The sequence below is a fragment of the Grammomys surdaster genome, unplaced genomic scaffold (assembly GCF_004785775.1).
Source record: "Grammomys surdaster isolate TR1022 unplaced genomic scaffold, NIH_TR_1.0 125789, whole genome shotgun sequence".
NCBI classification, from domain to species: Eukaryota; Metazoa; Chordata; class Mammalia; order Rodentia; family Muridae; genus Grammomys; species Grammomys surdaster.
In genome coordinates, this window is record NW_021620620.1 from 2,022,909 (window position 1) to 2,044,843 (window position 21,935).

The 21,935-nt window shown below is 35.7% G+C and overlaps 1 protein-coding gene across 3 annotated transcripts in view; it reads right to left on the bottom strand.

The window, feature by feature from the left end:
- Window positions 1-21,935, bottom strand: part of Wapl (WAPL cohesin release factor) — a 70,003-nt gene that overhangs the window by 18,732 nt on the left and 29,336 nt on the right. For all 3 annotated transcript variants that reach the window (XM_028789095.1, XM_028789096.1, XM_028789097.1), the window contains exons 5-9: window positions 9,359-9,454; window positions 7,239-7,391; window positions 6,832-6,968; window positions 5,895-6,006; window positions 2,604-2,831 (exon numbers count right to left, since the gene is read on the bottom strand). In XM_028789095.1, coding sequence (XP_028644928.1) covers window positions 2,604-2,831; window positions 5,895-6,006; window positions 6,832-6,968; window positions 7,239-7,391; window positions 9,359-9,454 — 726 coding nt within the window. The remainder of the gene's footprint in view (window positions 1-2,603; window positions 2,832-5,894; window positions 6,007-6,831; window positions 6,969-7,238; window positions 7,392-9,358; window positions 9,455-21,935) is intronic.

Below are 21,935 nucleotides of genomic sequence, written 5' to 3' on the forward strand. Positions count from 1 at the left end.
TCTGTTTACCATTAGGACTGTTAACCCAGTTTAAAATATTGTTGTTATCTTGCCATGTGTTATCAACAGCACAAATATATTTAGAAAGTTATTTTAATTTTATAAACTTTCTTTTTTTTGAGACAAAGTTTCCCTGTGTACCCTTGGCTGCTGTATAACCCACTTTAGACCACAGTGGCCTCGAACTCAAAGACCTGCCTACCTTTGCCTTCTCAGTGCTGTGATTAAAGGCATGCACCACCACACCTGGCTATAAACTTTATTTTTAAAAATAAAAAGCAAAAAAACCCTTTAAAATATATAAAAACACACTACAAAATTAACCAGACCCACACAATATAACTACACATGGAGGCAGCTATTTTTTAAATAAAGCAACTTACTAAGCCTACTGTACAATTTAACAACCATACTTAAGAAGAGCTGACAAAGCTGAAGAAGAAACACCCTAAAACAGTCCTGTCCTCTGGTTTCAATCAAGTAAATTATTTAATATATTGCCAGATTTTTTCATGCTGATATTTACTTACTCTAACAAATTTACTAATATTTTTAAAAATATTATCATTTAACAGCCAGTATTTCAAACCAAAATGCTGATAAATAATGAAAAATAATTATTTATTCAATTATTATTTATTCAATTATATACTAAACAAAAACTTTAGGCTGAAAATAATTCTTTCATAGCATTAAAATTAATTTTCCTTTATATCTAAATAAATTTCCATTTAGACCCTATCTATCCATCTGTTGCTGGAGGTCTAGGATAGGTGCACTTCTTAGCTATCATTGACAGTGCAATAATAGACAGACACACAAGTATTTCTGTGGTAGGCCAAGAGTGGTAACTGAGTTCTTGGACAGAAGGAAGTACTAGGAAAGATGAGCCAATAAAAACAAAGAACGAAAAAAAACATAATTATTTTTTAAAATCAGGTGTAAAAACTCTGAGTGAACCAAAATTACAAGTTTTAAAAATAGAATAACACTGCCCAAGTCCCAAGTCACCCTAAAAGTAATAGACAGACAGTGGTGACATAAAGGATAATACATGTGCTAAGGAAACTATTTTCTAGTTCTAGAAAGTACAGAGCACATGTGCATTTTGGATCTGAGTTTTAAAGTTGACTGGCTTTCCTACCACTTGTAATTTTTTTTTGTTCATAAATTTCTTTTTTGTTGTTGTTTTTTTTCAAGACAGGGTTTCTCTGTGTAGCCCTGGCTGTCCTGGAACTCACTCTGTAGACCAGGCTAGCCTGAAACTCTCGAACTCAGAGATCCACCTGCCTCTGCTTCCCAAGTGCTGGGATTAAAGGCGTGCGCCAACACTGCCCGGCCCATAAATTTCTTTTTTTTTTTTTTTTTTTTTTTTTTGGTTTTTTGAGACAGGGTTTCTCTGTGGAGCCCTGGCTGTCCTGGAACTCACTCTGTAGACCAGGCTGGCCTCGAACTCAGAAATCCACCTGCCTCTGCCTCCCAAGTGCTGGGATTAAAGGCGTGCGCCACCACCGCCCGGCGGCCCATAAATTTCTTAATAAGTCTAGAATATTGAACAGTGAGAGCCCTCAATCACTGTGACTACTATCAATGGTCAGAAATTTTTGTGGCAAATGTTGACGTCTTCACAGTTAGTTTTTTTTAAAAAAAAAAAAAAAAATCAGATTATAGAATAATTATCTTTTTGTTCTCTCCTCAAAACCTTGGATCAATTATCATGCTGGCCTCATAAGCATTTAGACTACCATCATCCACTGGGGAACTGTGCTCAGAACGAAGGTAAATACTGGCCATAATCCTATAATGAGGGGGCACACTGCTCCAAAAAGGAAAATGGCTCCAAAAAGGACAGAATTTCCCCTTCTAGCCTCCAGATACCCTGAGATAGTGTAGATTAAAAAAAAAATTCTTGTTCATAAATACTCCAAATTCTGATTTCTGAAATTTAGAGTATAAAAATTGCAATTGCTAATTAATAAGTAAAATGTAAAAAGAAAAAGGAAAACATTAAACAAATTTTAACAAACAAACACCCCCATCTATTTACCAGCAAAACCAAAACTAAGAAAGGCTCAAATACAGATGAACAAGTTTAGTGATTTCAGGAGTGTGCTGGCTAATGTTAAGTCAAGTTATAGTTATCTGAAAGGAGAGAACCTGTCTGTAGCGCAATTTCTTAATTGGTGACTGATAGGGCAGGGCACAGTCCATTGTGCTGGTCCTGGGTTGTGAAAGAGAGCAGGCTGAGTAAGTCATGAGGATCAAGCCAATAAGCACTACTATTCCAGGGCCTCTACAACTGCTACTGCATCCAAGGTTCCTGCCCTTATTTCCCTCAGTGATGGATGTTACCTGTAAGTTTAAGTTGAAATAAATCCTTTCTTCCCCAAATTTCTTTGGTCATAGTGGTTCATCCCAGCAATAGTTACAGTAACTAGAATAGGAAATGATTTTCAGAGCTAAACTTTAATAGAAAACTTTGTCAACAAAAGCCATAAACAAGACTGTTAAAGGTTAAAAGGTTTGTCAAACCTGCAAAGCCACTGTAACTAATCAGATTTTCTAAATGTAATCTTCATTTGTTATAGAAGGAAATAACCCACCGTTATATTTTCTAGATCAAGATGTTTATTGTGCACAGTTTCACAGAGTCTTCTGATTTTTTCTTTGATCTTGTTCATGTCTTTTTCATTCAGTAGCTTAGCTGAAGAAGCATCTTGTTCCAGTTCCAAAAGCCGAATCATGAGATCTAAGCTGGCCCTATCAAGATCCATGTTCAAACGGTCTCTGCTCAGTATGTACATGAGAGCAGCTGTACAGAGGGACAGATTCTTCGGCAGACCCCAAAAGAGAAATATTCATGAAAGCAATTACTAACAACTTCAGAAACAAGAATATTACTGACATCTTTAAGTCTAAAATTCCTATTGTTGGTTTTGATGGAGACCCTGATAATGCTTTCAAAATATTCAAGGAAAACATACCTATTTGATAAAACCCTGACTGAAAGCTGTTTTTCCTCTCTAATGAATATTAAACTAGAATATAAATTTAACTACCCATTTCTTTGAACAGTTTTGCTAAATGAGGTGCTTATAGAACATTTTTATGTATTATGTAGTACAGAAATATTCCCTTTTGCAATATACCTTTAATGTTCTTTGTAGCATAAAGATATCAAGTGTTGTATATTTAAAAAAAATAAAAGCAGTAACATTAATGTGTTTATACTTTGTATCAAAACACAACTTTCCCTCTGTAAAATATAGACAACTGAAATTGTCATCAGTATACAAGGGACTGAAATAAATTTAACTAGGGGGCTGAAGAGCTAACTCAGCAGTTGTGACTGGGCATTAGTTGTTCCCCAGTTCTATTTCAAGCACCTACATGATAGCTCACTCACAACTATCTGTAACTCTAGTCCTAGGGGATCCAAAGCCATCTTCTGGCCTCTGCAAGCACCAGGCACACACCTAGTGCAGACATACAAGCAAGCAAAACACTCATAAACTAGTAATTTTTAAAAGGAAGCAAACATACCTGGATTCATTTCTTTTGTTTTGGTTTTCTAGACAGGGCCTCATGATACAGCTCTGGCTGTCCTGGAACTATGTAGACCAGGCTAGCCTTAAACTCACAGAGATCAACCCACCCTTGCCTCCTCAGTGATGGAATTAAAGGCATGCACCATTACACCTGGCTGGGTTGATATTTTTTTTTAGATTTTTTAATCCGACAACATTTGTAAAGACAGGGTCTCACACTGTAGTCCTAACTGGCCTGGAACTCAATATGGAGACCAAATTAACCTGGAGATCTACTTGCTTATGTACCACCAGGCCTGACACATCTTTGTTGGGTATGTGGTTTTAGTTCTTGAGACACAGTTTTAACACTGGAACTCACTGTGTAAACCAAATAGGTCAGGATAGCCTTGAACACCTAAGGTTATGCCTGTTTCTGCCTCTCAAGTCCTGGAATTAAAGACATGTATCAGGATTGTTTCATTTTTTTTGACAGGATCTCATATAACCCAGGCTGGCCCTGAAGTCATTCATTATGTAGTTGAGGATAACCTTGTAGTTTTGGCCCTCTTGTCTCTCCTTTCCTATATATTAGGATTACAGGTCTGCATAATACCTGGTTTACGTCATAATAGGGGTCAGATCCAAGGCTTCATGTTTATTAAGTAAGCACGCAAACTAACTGAGCTACATTTCTAGACCCTAGTAGCTGCTTTTAATAAAACATTAACAAAATGTGCTTTAAAATACTCAAGGTGGTATGTCTAACATCAACGTTAACACAATGCATTCTATATCCAAAAATTCAACCAACCATGCACAGATCAAAAATAAAAGAATTATACTTGTATTTAATACATACAAACCTTTTCCTTGATTTATTTCCTAAACACAATTTAAGAAATACTAGCATAACATTTAAATTTTATTAGATATTCAAGGTAATCCAGAAATGACATTGTAAGGAAGGATATACAGGAATGTCTAAATATTTAGTCATATTATCCTAGAACCAGTCTCCCACTATTAACAGGGGATGGCTGTGTAATACTGTGTATTTGGGATATGCCAACGTATGAGGTAAATCTGTATTTATTACTATGTTCAACAATATAATGTACATAATTAACCACTTGATTGTGACTTTGTTGTCCAAAGTACATACTCTCTAAATACTGGTTTCTGTCTTTATTTTTATCTTAAAATATAGGGGTGTGTGTGTCCACCTGCATGTGCACACATATAGGTATAATTATTCATAAAGACCAAAAGCTTGGAGCTAGCGTTACAGGTGGGGGTAAGCTCCCTTACATGAGTAAAACCAGATCATCACCTTTATTGCTGAATCATCTTTTCAGTCCCCTTGATTAAATATTTATAAAGCGTTTTGCTGGAAATTAGAATGTCACAGTGAAGACCTTAAGGACTCACTAAGAAAAAATTATGTCTTAAATTTATACCTAACTGGTCAATAAAGCAAACAATACATTGCTTATGCCTTTGTCCTCATTATTCTGTATCTAGTACAACCTGGGTACAGAGGAATACTCACTTATTTTAATTTCATTACTTTTAGTTTTAGAAGAATTGGTATTAGATTAATTTTGTGCCACTCAATTTGTATTTAGAAAGTAATTTCCTTTGACACAAGGCCACCTCAATATCACTGTCAGGTTTGGTAATGACTTTTTTTTTCCTAACTTATGATGACATTAAGATTTAACTTTGGTTGGTTAATCTTTATCATTTATTCCTTTTCACAATGAAGGTATTTTCCAGAACCAACAATGAACTAAATATTTTAAAGTCATGGCTATATATATATGTCTTTTTTAAAGATGTATTTATATTTATTTAATGTATATGAGTGCTCTATCTGCATGTACACCTGTATACCAGCAGAGGGCATCAGACCCCATTACAGATGGTTGTGAGCTACCATATGGTTGCTGGGAGATGAACTCAGGACCTCTGGAAGAGCAGACAGTGCTCTTAATAGCTGAGCCATCTCTACAGCCCCATGGCTATATTTCAAAACCCTTATCTATGCCATTACTATCAAACAATATTAAAAAAAACTCTTCTGAATAGAGAAAATCATTTTATAGTATAAACTATTCAGTATATGTTAACTGACAACTGAATAGTATTTTAATATAAATAAACTTTCCTTAAGAAAAATGTCTTAAGAAAATGATATATAAAGCAAAAATATATGGCTATCATCTCTACTTATCAAGCAAATAAAAAAAACTCAATGTTTAATTCACTTATATGAATATCCAATGAAAGTATTATCTGATACAAACAAAAACTCTAATTTTTTTAATAATACTTCTCAACCTCAGAAACTCAAAAACTACCTACCTGATGGTGCTGGGAATCATTCAAAGTTTTAAATACCATCGCAACCATCCCATGTGCTCTCAGATGCATTCGAAAACTGGGCATGGCACATTTAGTAGCCAAGCTGATAACACTAGAAGGAAACAGACTATGTTAAGGCGGCTAAAAATTGCTAGACATAGCCGTGCTGTGGTGGCGCACGCCTTTAATCCCAGCACTTGGGAGGCAGAGGCAGGCGGATTTCTGAGTTCGAGGCCAGCCTGGTCTACAGAGTGAGTTCCAGGACAGCCAGGGGTACACAGAGAAACCCTGTCTCGAAAAACCAAAAAAAAAAAAAAATTGCTAGACATTAGCTATAATTCTAATAATATCAAACACAAAGGAAGTAGAAGGCTTAAAATATTGACAACACAAAATATAAAATCCATGGGAAAACCAAATTTTTAAAACATGTACCAAGGCTTAGAGTATGAATGGGCACGCTACATGCATAAAAATGAATAGCATGATTATCTGTAGTGAATTCCTCCAATCATCAATTCTAGTTCCCTTTCATATTCATAATACTGCTATTATTTTAGAACTAGAAGTAGTTATATTTGAGTGTATAAATTTCAACTGACTATAGATAATATAACCAACTCAAGGTAAACAATCTATCGCTATATATAGAAGATAACCATGTCACTGCTCAAATCACTGCTCTATCAATCCATGGCTGAAATTCTCAGATTAAAAACAAAAAAAAACCCCAAACTCAGATTATTTAGTATAATATTTAATCTTTTAGCATCTGGAAACTGAAGCCTATACCATACAAAAAGGAAACATTTTAACATATCACTAATTATCGACAAAAAATTTTAAATGTCTAGCTTTATTAACAAATTTAGACCCATCTAGTTGAAAAAATGACATAGCATACACGACAATATAAAATATACAATTAAGATCTTACCTAAGGCAACGTGTGTTTAGAGGCTGAGTACTCTTTAAGCCACTTAACAAGTATTCAATGTCATCAGTGAACTCTTGATTTTCACCAAATTCCACCACATCATTGAAATGCTTCACGTGCTGAACAACAGTATATAACTGCCAAGAAAAAAATAAACCCGCCTCTTTGTAACTTTGAACTAGCATATTTAAATCTATAGGCTCACTGTATTTAATAAAACCCCTATAAAATCAATCATTAGATGGCAACAAAAATGTTTTTGAATCACTAGTATTGGACAAGTAGGACAAGTACGTTTGTGGTTCAAACTGTGGCTAGCAATGTAGTGATATTTGTTTAAGACAAAAGGCTAATTGTTACACATAGAAATCTATCCACGTGCAGTGAAATGGTACATGGCTGCTTACTTCTTTGTCTTCTTTTCTGCATTTCAGTGCAGTAACTATTTCTTGGTAGGGCTGAGTAGGTATTGTCACAGTTTTTATCACTTTGAGTGGTGGTGCAGGAGCCTTAAAAACTCCATCATCTTTTTGATTTGGTTCCTTTGAAGACAGCCTCACCTATTAATAAAGGTATTAAATTAGTTGTTCTAAGCAAATATATTTTAAAAGGTAACATCTTGTCTATGTGACAAATTTAGCTTTGAAAAAGTAAATGAAACTTTTTTAAAGGGGGAAGAGGGAGGCTGCTGAAAGGTCCTAAGAGATAATTTAAATTCCATGCATTACTAAGACTTAAATTTTGTTTTACACGCCAAAAAAAAAAAAAAGGACCACTTGAGAAATACTTCTAGCTTTTTTAAAGCTTCACATTTCATATCATTTCTTTGCTTCCAAGGCTGTTAACAGAATAAAGAACCACAATTGCATGCATAAGTAGCATTGATAAGCAGTTAGACAGGGCTTCACAAAACTACAGCAAAGGAATCACAGAAGCGTAGGAAACTAAAGCAATATAGAACAAAAATGTTGTAAAAAGAACAAAGCATGTTTCAGAATCACAAATAATTACTAGCATATATGATGGTGACTTTATAATCAACTTAGGAAAAAACATTATGCTGTGTTTATTACAAGTTCTATTCTGAGAGCTGAGGATGAACATTAACCTATGTAACAAGGCCCTGGGTTCAGTCACTAGCAACACAAACACATGACCCCCGATCCTCAAATTTTTGTTATTGTTCTAAGAACTCATTCCTTTGGTAACTCAAGATGACCAAGGCTTCATCTCCTAGTTGCCTGGATTGTGGGTAGCATACCTAGCAAGAATATTTTACAAAAGGTATGGAAAGTATTAATTGAATGTAATTTTAGCTCTATGAAAATCAAATTAAGGAATAAAAGTCACTTTAATATATACAAATATAAATAGCCAGGCAGAGGTGAAGAACATCTTTAATCCCAGCACTTAGAAGCCTCTTTTAAATTCACAGCCAGCCTGGTCTACAGAATGAGTCCCAGGACAGCCAAAGATACACAGAGAAACCCTGTCTCAAGAAAACAAAAAAACAAAAACAAAAACAAAACAAAACAAAAATCACCAACAACAAAAAACAAATACCAACAAAACAAACAAAAAAAGAGATATACAATGATAAATATTCGGGCAAAACACTCTTACACATAATAATAAAGGAAATAATTCATAAAAAGGCAGAGGCCCCAAACTTAAAAAAAATAAAATAGATCCACATGTTGTAGAATACGGTCTACAATATAGCTTTGGACAGAGTGAGGTCTTGCTGTATAGTCCTTGTTGGCAACAAGATGGTGGTTCCTACCTCAGCCTTCCAAGTATTAGGATTACAGGAATGGGCCATCATGTCTAGCTTTATTATAAATTCTCAGGATCAAAAGGTTGGGAGTGCATAAAGTACCTGCTATGCAAGTATGAGTTTATGAGGGTTTAAATCCTTAGTATTCACATTCTTTTTTTTTAAAAAAAAAAAAAAAAGGCAAAAACAGTACCCTAGCAGTTTGTGGTGAAGACTTGTGGATCCTGGGAGCTCACCAGTCTGGCTAAACTAGCCAAATTTAATGAGACCCTTTCTCAGAAAATTAGGCAGAGAAGGCCAATGAGATTGCTTAGCAGGTAAGGGTGCTTGCCAAGCAAGCCTGACAATCTGAGTTTGATTGCCAGAACCAATATGCTAGAAGAAATTACTCATAAAAAGTTATCCTCTACTGAGTACATACATACCTATATACACACCCACAAAAATATATACATAACACACACACACACACACACACAAATCAATACTAACACTTCATATAAGGAATAATATTTCTTAAACCCTAAATATTATAAATTCTATGAAACATGAGTCATGATTAAAAGCTTTGGTTTGGTTTTGTTGTTTAGTTTCTGAGATAGGGTCTCAGTGTGAAACCCAGACTGTCCTTGAGCTCCTACAAAGTTTTAATTTGTAAAGCCTTCAATTATAACCCTGTAAGAAGAAAAATTAAGATAGTAATTATCTAATTTCTAATTTATTTTAAGGGAAAGAAAAGACTTTACTTACTGTGACACTCTGAGGTTTTGCTACTGGTGGTCCAGGCAGTTCTTCTGAGTCTGGATGGTTCCAATGTCTGGCATTATATACAGCTTTTGTAGGTGACTAGTGAAATGAGAAGAAGAAGAAAAAAAAATCAACTGCCTCCATCTCACAAAAAGGTCTCATTTATGTAGAATAACTGAAATGCATAAACATACAACCTTACACCAAAAACAGTGCTATCACCATGCCTATGCCAGACAAAATCACTTTGGTATTTAGCACAAAACTGGTAACTGCTCTTCTGTGCGACCAATTAACCAGAAGAAAAAAGCACTTGAAACTGCTAACAAACACACAGATTATATACAGCAGTTGTCTAAGAGGAACATAAAAACATAGTTTATGTTTCATCTACACTATACACATTACCCAGAAAACCTAATAAGGTCATTGTATGAATTCATAAATTATTTAGACATAATAACAAATTATCACTTAATGCGAATCTACTTCCTCAAAGTAATGGTAACAGAAGCTTTGGCATTGTAAATTTTTTTTGTATAAAGTACTTTCTTGGGGGAGAAGAAATATTTCATTGAATACAAGTTCTAGCAGTACCAATCTGACAACTGGAGTTAAGTCTCAGGACTTAATTCACATATAAAGCTGCATCTGGCAAATATGCATCTGGAGTCCTAGAATTTCTACAGAAGAACTGCCCAGAAGCTTGTAATAAGCTAACCTAGAGTAGGTGTAACAGCAGTAACAAAAACAAAAGACCCCTGACCTCCACAAATGGCCCTTCATGTGTATGTGCCTACATTTTCACACACACATATTCACACACACACAATAAGTAAATAAATAATTTTTTAAGTAAATGTTTTGAAAGTCTAGTATACACTGATGTGGTGGTACACACCTTTAATCCCACTTAGGAGGCAGAGACAGGTGGATCTCTGAGTATGAGGCCAGCTCAGTCTACTAAGAAAGTTCCATACAGTCAGGCCAACACAGAGAAACAGTCTTGAAAAACCAAAACAAGGGAGTGAGGGAGGGAGGGAGGAAGGGAGGGAGCCCCGAGGGGCCCCGCCCCCCCCCCCCCGAAGAAAAGAAAGTCTAGGATTTAATGTATTTAATTCAACATATTCATTACTGTATTCCTCATACTAGTCATTCTCGCTTCATAATTTTCCAACAATAGAGATCACAAAGTTTATGACAGGCAGAAAAGAAACTCCATTCTATTGTGACTAAAACCACTGAAACCAATTGTACACATTGAAAATTGTTCAAATTTTATAAAAATAGACATGAACTACCCTCACAAGACAACAGTCTAAAGAAGTTCAGTGTACTAACATTTATGAATTTCATACCAAAATTATATAAAAACATTCATATTACAGCCGGGCAGTAGTGGCGCACGCCTTTAATCCCAGCACTTGGGAGGCAGAGGCAGGCGGACTTCTGAGTTGGAGGCCAGCCTGGTCTACAGAATGAGTTCCAGGACAGCCAAGGCTACACAGAGAAATCCTGTCTCGAAAAACCAAAAAAAACAAAAACAAAGCAAAAAAACATTCATATTGAATGTTCACAGATTATAAACTGTCTTAAAATTTTAATACAGGCTATTATTATACTAGTAAATCAATTTACTTAAAATTATGAAAAAAGTCTCTCAGTTTTAACATTCTGGATTCTAGAACCAGAATAGTAGTGAAACCTGCAAATTCAAATCCATAGGACTACATTTGTATTACAAAAAAAAAAAAAAAAAACCTTTTTTTTTTCCAAAAGGAAACTGATTTCAAAAGAAAAAGACAGAAGAGTAATACCATTTTTATTCTTCAGAGATGTGATAATAAATTTTGTCATTCTAACCCTCAAGTCTCTGATCTAATGATTCTGTTTATGACTGTAATCTTCCTATTTTTTATGCTACATATACAAAATAAGATTATTTGCACAAAAACCTACTTCAAGAATGGCCAGGGGCTGGAGAGATGGCTCAGTGACTAAGAGCACTGACTGCTCTTCCAGAGGTCTTGAGTTCAATTCCCAGCAACCACATGGTGGCTCACAACCATCTGTAATGGGATCTGATGCCCTCTTCTGGTGTGTCTGAAGATAGCTACAGTGTATTCATATAAATAATAAATAAATTTTTTAAAAAAAGAATGGCCAAATACTCCTATTACTCTTATAAACTAGATTTACATTAATTAATGATTCATTCTTATACCTAAATAACTTATGAACTCATGCAATGACTTGATCAGGTTTTCTGGGTCACATGTAGACGTGCACAGGAGATTTAACATAAATTCTAACAACTAGCTCTCTATTCATGTTCATCTCAGAAAAACACTGTACAAATTTTGTCCCTGTTCATTATTAAATCCTTTATTCGAGCAACCTCTAATACCACAAGTACTCTCACAGCTCAGGCCACAATTACATGCTTTTGATATAAATCTGTGTCCTGGGTTGAAGTGTGGCTGGTAGTGCACCTGCCTAGCATGCACAAGGTCCCTGATTCCATCCCTAGCATTGTAATAAAGTCAAAGACAGAGAAGGGTATTTCAAAGTGCAAAAATTATACTGATTTTTATTTTTGACTATTTAAATTTTTTATGAGTTGGTGTTTGGTCTTCTTACAGATATGTGCACCACATGTGTGAATTACAGACAGATGTGTGTTGCCATATAGGTGCTGGGAATTGAACATAGGCCCTCTGAAGAACAGCCAGGGTCAACTGCTAAGCTACCTCCCCAGTCCCCCATTTTATTTCTTTTAAGAACACACTAACTCTTAAGTAATAATCTTTGGATTAAATGGCTAATTCTCCATAGAACAAAATAACAGGGAAATACAAGATTCTTAACTAAAACATTGTAAGATCAGGCAAAACACTAACTACTATTTTTAAGTACTAAATATTACTAATAGCTATTTTAATCTTGGGCTACACAATAGCCTTCACCTTCAGGTAAAAAAGGGGAATCCATCATACAGGGACTCAGACCAACAAAGGGAACGCTGGCATTGAAATGTTTTAGAATAAGTCAGGAGGACTTTTTTTTTTTAGTTAGCATGCCTGCAATTTTAACACTCAGGAGGCAGAGGAGCAAGGAGTTCAAGGTCAATCTCACCTACATAGAGTTCAAGGCAAGCCTGGACTGAAAGAAAGTTTTCTCAAATAAAAACAGAGCAAAAACATTTGCTATTCTGTGTGATGGCTAATGCCATCAACTCGACAGGATCTAGAATAACCTAAGAAACAAGCCACGAGGCATAGCAGTGAGGAACTATTTAATTCCAAGTAAAAAGACCCACCTTGCATATGAGTAGCACAAATCCCAAGACTGGGGTGCAGGACTGCATGAAAAGGAAAAAGTAAGCTAAGCACTAGCATGCATTCATCTGTTTCCTGAAAGGGGGTACAGTGTAAACCAGCTGCCTCAACTCCTGTTGCTAGGACTTGCCCACCAGGATGGACTGTACCTTCAAAGTGTGAGCCAAACAAACCCTTCCTCCCATAAATTGCTTCTTGTTGGGTATTTTGTCACAATGAGAAAAGTAACTAGTATACTATCTTTAGCATGTAACTTGATGAGCCTATACTTGTAAAGTTTTGATGCTTAACATTTTAATACTAGTGTAGTATAAAGAAAACAGAGATCTGATCAGAACTTTCCCTTGACTTTTATTTCCAAAGTTTACAAAATCATAGGGCTTTAAAATTTTTAGATCTACTTATGTGCACTAGCGTTTGCCTATATGTATGTGTTATGTATGATGTAGATGCCTAGAGCCCATGGAGGGCAGAAAAGTATGCCAGATGCCCTGGAACTGGAGTTATGAATGGTTGTGAGCCACCATGAAACCAGTGAGCCATCATCTCTCTGGCCAGTTGCAGGGCTTATTATAGGGTAAGAGAATTATTAAAGATACATGCACCTAAATAAATAACGTATGAGTGTTAAATAGGGAAGGAGAAAGGGAGAGAACACTGAACTGACCCTGAGCTCATAATAGTATTCTAAAAATGGTACAAGAATTCTACTTGCTTTAATATGAATTGTGTATGTAAACACCAGAGCATCTGATAGGCCACATGCTAATTTTACATAGTACAGGTGATTTTGTAGAGTAACTAAAAATGGTTTTAAAAAGAGCAATCAACTTTTCATGAAAAGTAAAGATCACGAAAACCATGTAGAAATCTGGCTAAGTCTTAATTAGGTCACTCATACTGGACTACCAAGGTTATCTTCCATCTTTTTTTTTTTAAGTTTTAAAAGCAGATATACAGCACACTACTCACTTTTCTTAACTTTATTCTTTGTTAGACAATTTCTGCCTTCTGTTTGCTCTCTAATCTAAATACTTAGAACAAGGAGTGGACAGCTCTCATAAATATGCTAACATTCTAAAGAGTTGGAACCAGATAAGAATGTTTCAGAAAAGCCACCTTACAGCATCCTATGTTCGTTCTTATTTTCTTCTCTAGGAATATATGTGACAAAAATTTTACATGCAGTAATTTACTACAGTTAAAAAAAAGCCCATGATCAATTTATGTGAGTCAATTATACATGTGCGACAGTATCGATGAAAATATAAATACAAGGTTTTTTTATGACAATCTCAAGAGTGTGACTTAGCAAACCATTTCACCAAATTACAATTATAAACGATAAGAAAGTAGAGTTCTGACGGCTCAGCAGTTAAGAAAACTGACTGCTCTTCCAGAGGACCTGGGTTCAATTCCCAACATGGCAGCTCACTACTGTCTAATTCTGGTTCCAGGGGATCTAACACAGACACAAATTCATGCAAAACACAAATGCACAAAAGTAAATCTTTTTTTTCCTTAAGTACAGTTCCTTCCTGAATAGCAAGGAATAAGAACATTCTACTGTTTTCCACTGACTAGGCCTCTATAAGTGTGTGTTGGGGAAGGAGGGGAGGATTCCCACCATTTTTATAATATGACTTTGTTTTTTAACAAGATCAATTCAAGACTATAGTAATGACAGAAACAGTAAGCTGGCTGTATTTCACCCAGTCTTATATACAAGGATTTCATGAACAAAGTAATGTGACTCTACCGCATAAGTCCATCTGAATGATGTTGAAAGAGCTGCAGTACATAATAACGGTATGTGTCTAGGTATAGTGCCTTAGTATCAACAGGAAAAAAGAAGGAAAGAAGGGGGAAAAAAAAGAAGCCAACAAGGTGGAGGATGTCTACATAAACAAAAACTAAGGAGTCAAAGAAAAATACACTACCCACTTGTATTATGTTAGGATCTATTTTAAAGCAGCTGTCTCAAAGCTCAAGATAACAATTTTAAACAATATTCCATTGAGGTTAGGATCATGCTGAATATATAAATTATTTGGCAACACAGGGTGTGGAAAAACTACATATACATAATATTAAAGGGGGGCTGGAGAGATGCCTCACAGGTAAAGAATACACTGGCTGCTCTTCCTGAAGACCCACGTTTGATTACTAGCAGCTCACCCATATAGCAGCTCACCCATATAGGTCTGAAACTCTAGTTCCAGGAGATCCAATGCCCTCTTCTGGCCTCAACGGGAGCAAGACATGCATACAGTACACAAATATATATATGCAGGCAAAACACTCATACACATAAAGTATATACATTTTTAAAAAATGACTTTAAAGTAATTTACAGAATATAAAACAATCAGCATGTGAGAGAATGAGACTAAAGTAAAAATACAATTTAAAGTCACATGCTTACATAATTACTATTCTGAAGAACTACATGCACTAATAGTACGTGAATTTTTCAAGAGATATTATTACTAAGCAATATAATCAAACTAACAGGCATGGTGGCACCTACTCTTTAATTCCAGTACTCTAAGGCCGAGCCAGTCAGCTCTCTAGGCTGTATGGTCTACATAGCAAGCTTCAGGGCAACCAAGGTTACCTAGGTTAAGATCCCATCCCAAAAATAAAACAAAAACCCCATATAAGAAAGTATGGTAGTGCGGTGGTGGCACACGCCTTTAATCCCAGCACTTGGGAGGCAGAGGCAAGCGGATTTCTGAGTTCGAGGCAGGACAGCCAAGGCTACACAAAAAACCAAAAACCAAAAAGGAAAGTGTGGTAGCACTCAAGAGATTGAGGCAGGAGAATGTTGGGATACACAGTAGTTTCAGATCAGCCTAGGATACAGTGAGTGTGAGAGCCTTTCTCTTAAACTTCAAACAGCCAGGCAGTAGTGGCTAACACCTTTAATCTTAGCACTTGGAAAGCAGAGGCAGAAAGAGCTCTACAAGTCTGAGGCTAGCTGGTCTACAGGAAAGGCAAAAATTAAACAAAACCCTGTCTCAGAACACACAAAAAAAAAAAAAAAGAAAGAAAAGAAAAAGTAAATCTTACATGTTTGTAAGAAAGTTAGTAAGAAAGTATCTGGTTATCTTTTTATATATATAAAAAATAAAGCTTGTTCCCTACAAGTGATGGAAAATTGGGTGGAACAGGTCTCAAATGAAGGAAGTGACCTCTAACTGAATTTACCTTTTTTATAGTTTTTACTTTAGGAAAAATGTTAATGTTGCTCATATCATTCACTAAGAATGGAAACAGAGGGGAAAAAAATTAAAATTTATAGCAAAGGAGAACCAAGAAACCTACTTTTATTTCAAATAAATCAAGTACAGACTAACTGATCAAAAGCCAGGCAGACAGAACACCAAGTAATTTGTGAACAGTGTGACTTTACGCCATTGATCTTAGTGCTGACAAGGCAAGTGTATGCCTGTAAACCAACTGAATAACTTGAGTATGTGTGCAGTGCATGTGCCTGTGTAGGCATGTTTATAGAAACATGTTTATAGAAACCACAAATCAATGTCAGGCATTCGCCTCTATCTCTCCATCTTACAGGAGACAGGGTCTTTTACTGAACCTGGAGCTCACCAACTGACTAGACTGGCTGACCACTGAATTTCTGGGGTGTTCCCAACTTCTAACTCCACAGTGCTAGGGGGTCATAGGCACTACCATGCTTGCCCCTCTCATCCCAGATGATGGGGATCCAAAGTCTAATCCTCAGTTTCCCAGAGAGTACTTATCCATTGAGCCATCTCCTCAGCCCCAAATCCTGAATATCTTAATGGCTTTACTGCAGTGAAATAAGCAAATACTTTTTTAGAAATATTACAAGTTTGAATAAATGTGATGCTAATGCTCACTGTCAACAAAAGGGATGAAAAAAAATTGTGGGGATGGGTTGGTACTGAAGATATCTCTATGATCTCAAGACATGTGCCATGTACTTGAATCTACATGAGTATGTATTTTATATGTATGTGACTATATATATATATGCATGTTCTCAATCTCTGTTAAAGGGGCTAAAATTAAAGAAACCATACCCAGTGCATAAAACCTGGCCCCTAGGGACATCTCTAACCAATTCCCAGGAATGGACCTTAGCAGACAGTGTAAGATGAACCTGTGTGATTCAGAAAGTGAGCAATTTCTCCAGAATGACAGAGTCATGTCATGAAGACCAAACAGCCAGTACTCGAATGTCTGTTACCCAAGACACCAGAAGGCAGCCATGGAATTGGGAGTTACGAGTGGCTAGAGCTTCCATGTGGATAGTGAAAATCAAATCCAGGTCCTCTAAAAGAGCAGCCAGTACTGGTGCTGAACCTTCACTCCAGGTCTTGTTTTTAATTTTAAAAGCACCTGAACTGAGGCCAGAGAGATACTTCAGCAGTTAAGAGCGCTGGATGCTCTTTCAGAGGACTTGTATTCCATTCCCAGCACACACACGATGGCTCACAGTTATCTGTAACTCCAGTTCCAGAGGATCTAGCTTCTGTGGGTACTGGGCATGCACAAAATGCTTTTACATGCATGCAAGCAAAAAAAAAAAAAAAAAATCAACAACAACAACAAAAAAACCATTCTCACACACATCAAAAACACAAGACTGAACTAACTAATGAAAACTAAAAGTGGTAATACTTTAGTAATATTTTAAATCAAACAATGAAGAAAAGGATTATATAGAAAAAACATTTTTACTTTCCTAAGTATTTTTACCTCATTACTTACACAGATAAACAATTTAGAATGCCTAGTTTAGTATTCAAATAGTACTTCTTTTTTTTTTTTTTTTTTTGGTTTTTCGAGACAGGGTTTCTCTGTGTAGCCTTGGCTGTCCTGGAACTCACTCTGTAGACCAGGCTAGCCTTGAACTCTCAAACTCAGAAATCCGCCTGCCTCTGCCTCCCAAGTGCTGGGATTAAAGGCGTGCGACACCACCGCCCGGCCAAATATTACTCCTTAGAGAGAAAGATAATGCTAAAACTATTTAAAATTCCAGTTTGGAGAAACATTCTAGTGAGCTTTAAAAGACTTTTTTTTTTTCTGGTATCCACACAGAACATCATACATTAACTAAAGACAAAGGAAGAAAGCCAATTGAACTGACTTTTTTCCATAGCCAGAGTCAACTAGAACCCATCTGACAACTCTTAATAAAATTTCTCTGGATCATCAATCTACCAAATATAAATACACAGCCATGACTTTTAACTTCTATACGTAAGCATTCCTCATCATCACACCCATTCCAGTCTTGTACTCAGGCGTCATATGCATTAACATCTCAGGTATCTAGTTTTTAGAAATCACCAACACCTAGATGTCTGAATCCAAAAATGGTAGGTAAATCCTCAAATACAAAATACAAAAATAGGTAAATCCTCAAATAGAAAAGCAACACTCACTAAATACATTGGACAAAAACAAGCTGTTTTGGAAGAGTGAATTCTAACTGTTAAAACAAGCACTGTGTGGAAGAACATTTGTTCTTGGGTGAGATGTGGGAGTACTACTTGTCCTTTAAAGTCTCTTCAGTTGCGACATTCTGTTTTTAAATTAACAAACTACATAAATTAATTTCAGAAAACAAAAGAGAATTTATAAAGTTATACAACTTTAAAATTGCAGGCTCATACAAATTACAATTCTATACTAGAAATTAGTATGTACTCTTGACTTTTAAAAGAGAAGTAAATTTTAATCCAATTGCCTAGAAGCTTACTATCAAGTGTCATATTGAATGACAGAAGGAAAGAAAAAAATTTAAGTCCAAAATGTTCCTTAGAAAGTCAGACAAAAGATAGGGCCAGATGGGCCCAGTTTTAAACTACACAGAAAAACTGAAAAGTAGTGGTAGAAATATTTAAAAATTGAAACCACAACTGATCTTACATTAGTTTCTTCAAAGACCCAGAAGCAGTCTTAATTGCAAAACAAGGTAGCCAACATTCCAAGAAAAATGCAACCTTCTAAGCACTGAAGGTAATTTTGGCTGATTCTTATAAAAATATTGCCTTAGAAACAGACAGGGGTAAGTAGGAGTTGAATGAATGTAAAGTGAGCAGAACAAGCAGTTCTCTCTAAATCAGCACAGGCATGACAGCTGCAAAAAAAGGGAAGCAAGAGAAATGGTAGCCAGAAATCAGAAACAGGTGACCATTTCACTAGAACTTACACCAGAATTTCCAAATGATCAATCCTTAAAACTTAACCAAGGTTACTTAAATTCAGTTAAGCCCAATTCCTAAAATCCCTTTAGTTTCCTATTTAGCAAGTGACTTTTTTTTTAAGTCTTTGGGTTTTTGGGGTTTTTATTTTTTTTAAAAAAAAATGTATATTGACTGTCTTGTATTCATATATTTATATACACTACAAGCATGCCTGGAGCCTGCAGAGGTCAAAGAGGGTGTCAGATACCTAGAATTAATGAACTAAGAACTCATGTGGATACTGGGAACCAAACCTGGGTCCTCTAGAAGAACAATGATGCTTTTAACCACTGAGTCAATTCTCAATCCCAGCAAATGATTTTTTTAAAGCCATTATTTAAACTATTTTTTAACCAGTTTTCTTCACGCTGCTCATTTTTCTGTAGCATATAACCTCCCAGCCATCCCTCAATCCTACTATAAACAACTCCTGCCTATATTCCTGGTAAGGTTAAAAACTGTATTGACAACATGTTTAATAAAGTTAATGTGGGGCTGGAGAAGATGGGTCAGCATCTGAAAGAACTTCAAGAGGACCTAGTTTGAGTCCCACTAACCACATGGTAGTTCAGAGTCATCTGTAACTCCAATTCCAGAGAATCTGACAAACTCTTCTGACCTCTGCATGCAATTAGGCATACAAGTGGGTGTATATACATACAGACAGGTAAAACACTCATATACATCAAATAAATATTTAAAAAGTATAAAGTTAATATGAGGAAGTAGAGAAAAGGAAAATCTTGCTAGGTTGTCTATATCACTAAGACAAGAAGATGACCTACGTAATCAAGAAACTTTGACAAATATTACTAGGACTAACTAAACAGTTGAACATATTAAAGATAATGACAACCAGATTTCTCACTGTAGTTAAAGAAAAGTAAAAGACAAAAGCATGAAGGGCAGAAAAAACCTGGTGTTGGTCCTGAAGGGAAATTACTAGTGTGAACTCTTAAGTATAAAATTAGGCATGAAATCATATATAAAACACAGCATGATGGGGTAGAGATATACAGGATAGAAGTAGAAAGGGGTTGCTGGTCATAGAGCAAGGCCCTAAGTACAAGGCATTAAGTCCTTAGCCTTTAACAATAAAACAACAACAAAAAAGTGTGTGTGTGTGTGTATTTACGGTTTCACAGTTCTGTATACTTAAACAGGGTCTTGAATCAATGAGAACACAGTATCTTCTCTAGTGTTCATACCAAAACCATGGCAACTAAATTGAATCAGAGGAAGCACTAGACAAATTCACATCCACTTTTTTCCTAGGGTATCTGGAATATAATCTACATAAAAATCCCCTAACTACTCATATGAAAGTAGAGAACATCTAAGTCTCTTCAGGGAATAAAAGGTGACACAACTACTATTCCCCAAGACCGTTTTACTCACATTATATATTTAAAGTGGGTACAATCCCATATGTAGCTTTTTAAGTTTAAACAAATCAGTAGTAATTTCCTTAATTTTCCTGATACTACAATATTGTGTCCAACATACAGCAGCAAATAGGTCTGCTGCCAACTTATTTTCCATGACCTGATTTACTTTAGGCCAAATAAATTATTTCAAAATCAGGTCAAGTACATGTACACTATTACCACTTTAAGCTCTGTGAATAGCAAAGCAAAATCTCTCAAGATTAAGTTTAAAACTAAATTTAAAAACTGAACACAGGGCTGTAGGTATAGCTCAGTGGCAGAGGGCTTGCCTAGGATGTATGAGGCCTTGGGTTAGATCACTAATACTGCAAAAACAAAATACTAACAAAAACTTAAATACAAATAAGCATACATGATGAACTCAACTAACTGAAATACTGAAGTAATATAAGCAAAAAACATAAAATTAACAAGGAACTGTTTTGTTTTGAGATAGGGTTTCACTTACATGTGCCTAACTGGCCTAAAACACTTTGCAGACTAATTGGCCTTGAACTCATAGAGATCCACATTGCTCTGCTGGAATTAAAGGCCTGTGCTACCAAGCCTGGCTTTAAAAAAAAAAATTTCAGACAGGGTCTCTGCTATGTACCCCAGTCTAGCTTCAAACTCACACCAAGTCTCCTGTCAGCCCGAGTGCTAGTTATTATATGTGTGCCACCTTGCCCACTTTCTGACCAGTCACCCTTAGTTAAGACACAATTTAAGGGCCAAAAGAACTGCAAACATAGCTTAAACTTCACTATGTATTGTTCCCAGTAACAATCACTAGTCCATTACTATGTGGTTATTATGTGTGCACAGGCTACAGTAGTAAGTGAAAACATCATATCAGGGCTCACAAAATAGCTTAGCAGGTAAAAGCACTTGCTACGTACACCTGATAATCTGAGTTCAACTCCTGGATCACGTAACAGGAGAACTCCAGAGTTTTGCCATCTGACATTCATTCATACAGGTACTATATGTGAATGGCCTCATCTCCAACACATTAATATATTCTTTTAATGCTAAATTTAAAGTAAGGCTATCAATATAAACTCATAGCTTCTTTATCAACATGTCTCGTCGCTGTCTGATGACAGAGCCTATCAGCAATAAATATAGTTAATACTTAGGTATCCTAAGTATTTATTCCCCTCAAAAAGAACCAAGAGTCTTAAAAGAAATGAATTCTTTAATTGAAAAGGTATATGATGAATCTTGGTCATTTTATTGTGCAGAATCCAAAGGAGTTCAAAGATGTTGGTGTTACATAAAAGAGAAACGAGAGCTAGAAATTGTTCCCACTAGCCAAATCTAAAACTATGGCACACAAAGAAAAGCCAAAACCTATCATTATCATTTAATAATTTTAAAAAGTTTATACATATTTAAGAAATACAAAAAATGTTTTGATAAACATATGGAATGATCAGTATAAGTTAACAAATTATGTATCCATCCCTTCCATAATTATTTTCTACAGTGTGGTAAGAGGACCTAAAGCCTATTCTTTCAGCAAATTTTCAATACACAATATTAACCGTATTTCTGTTGACTATGCAACAGA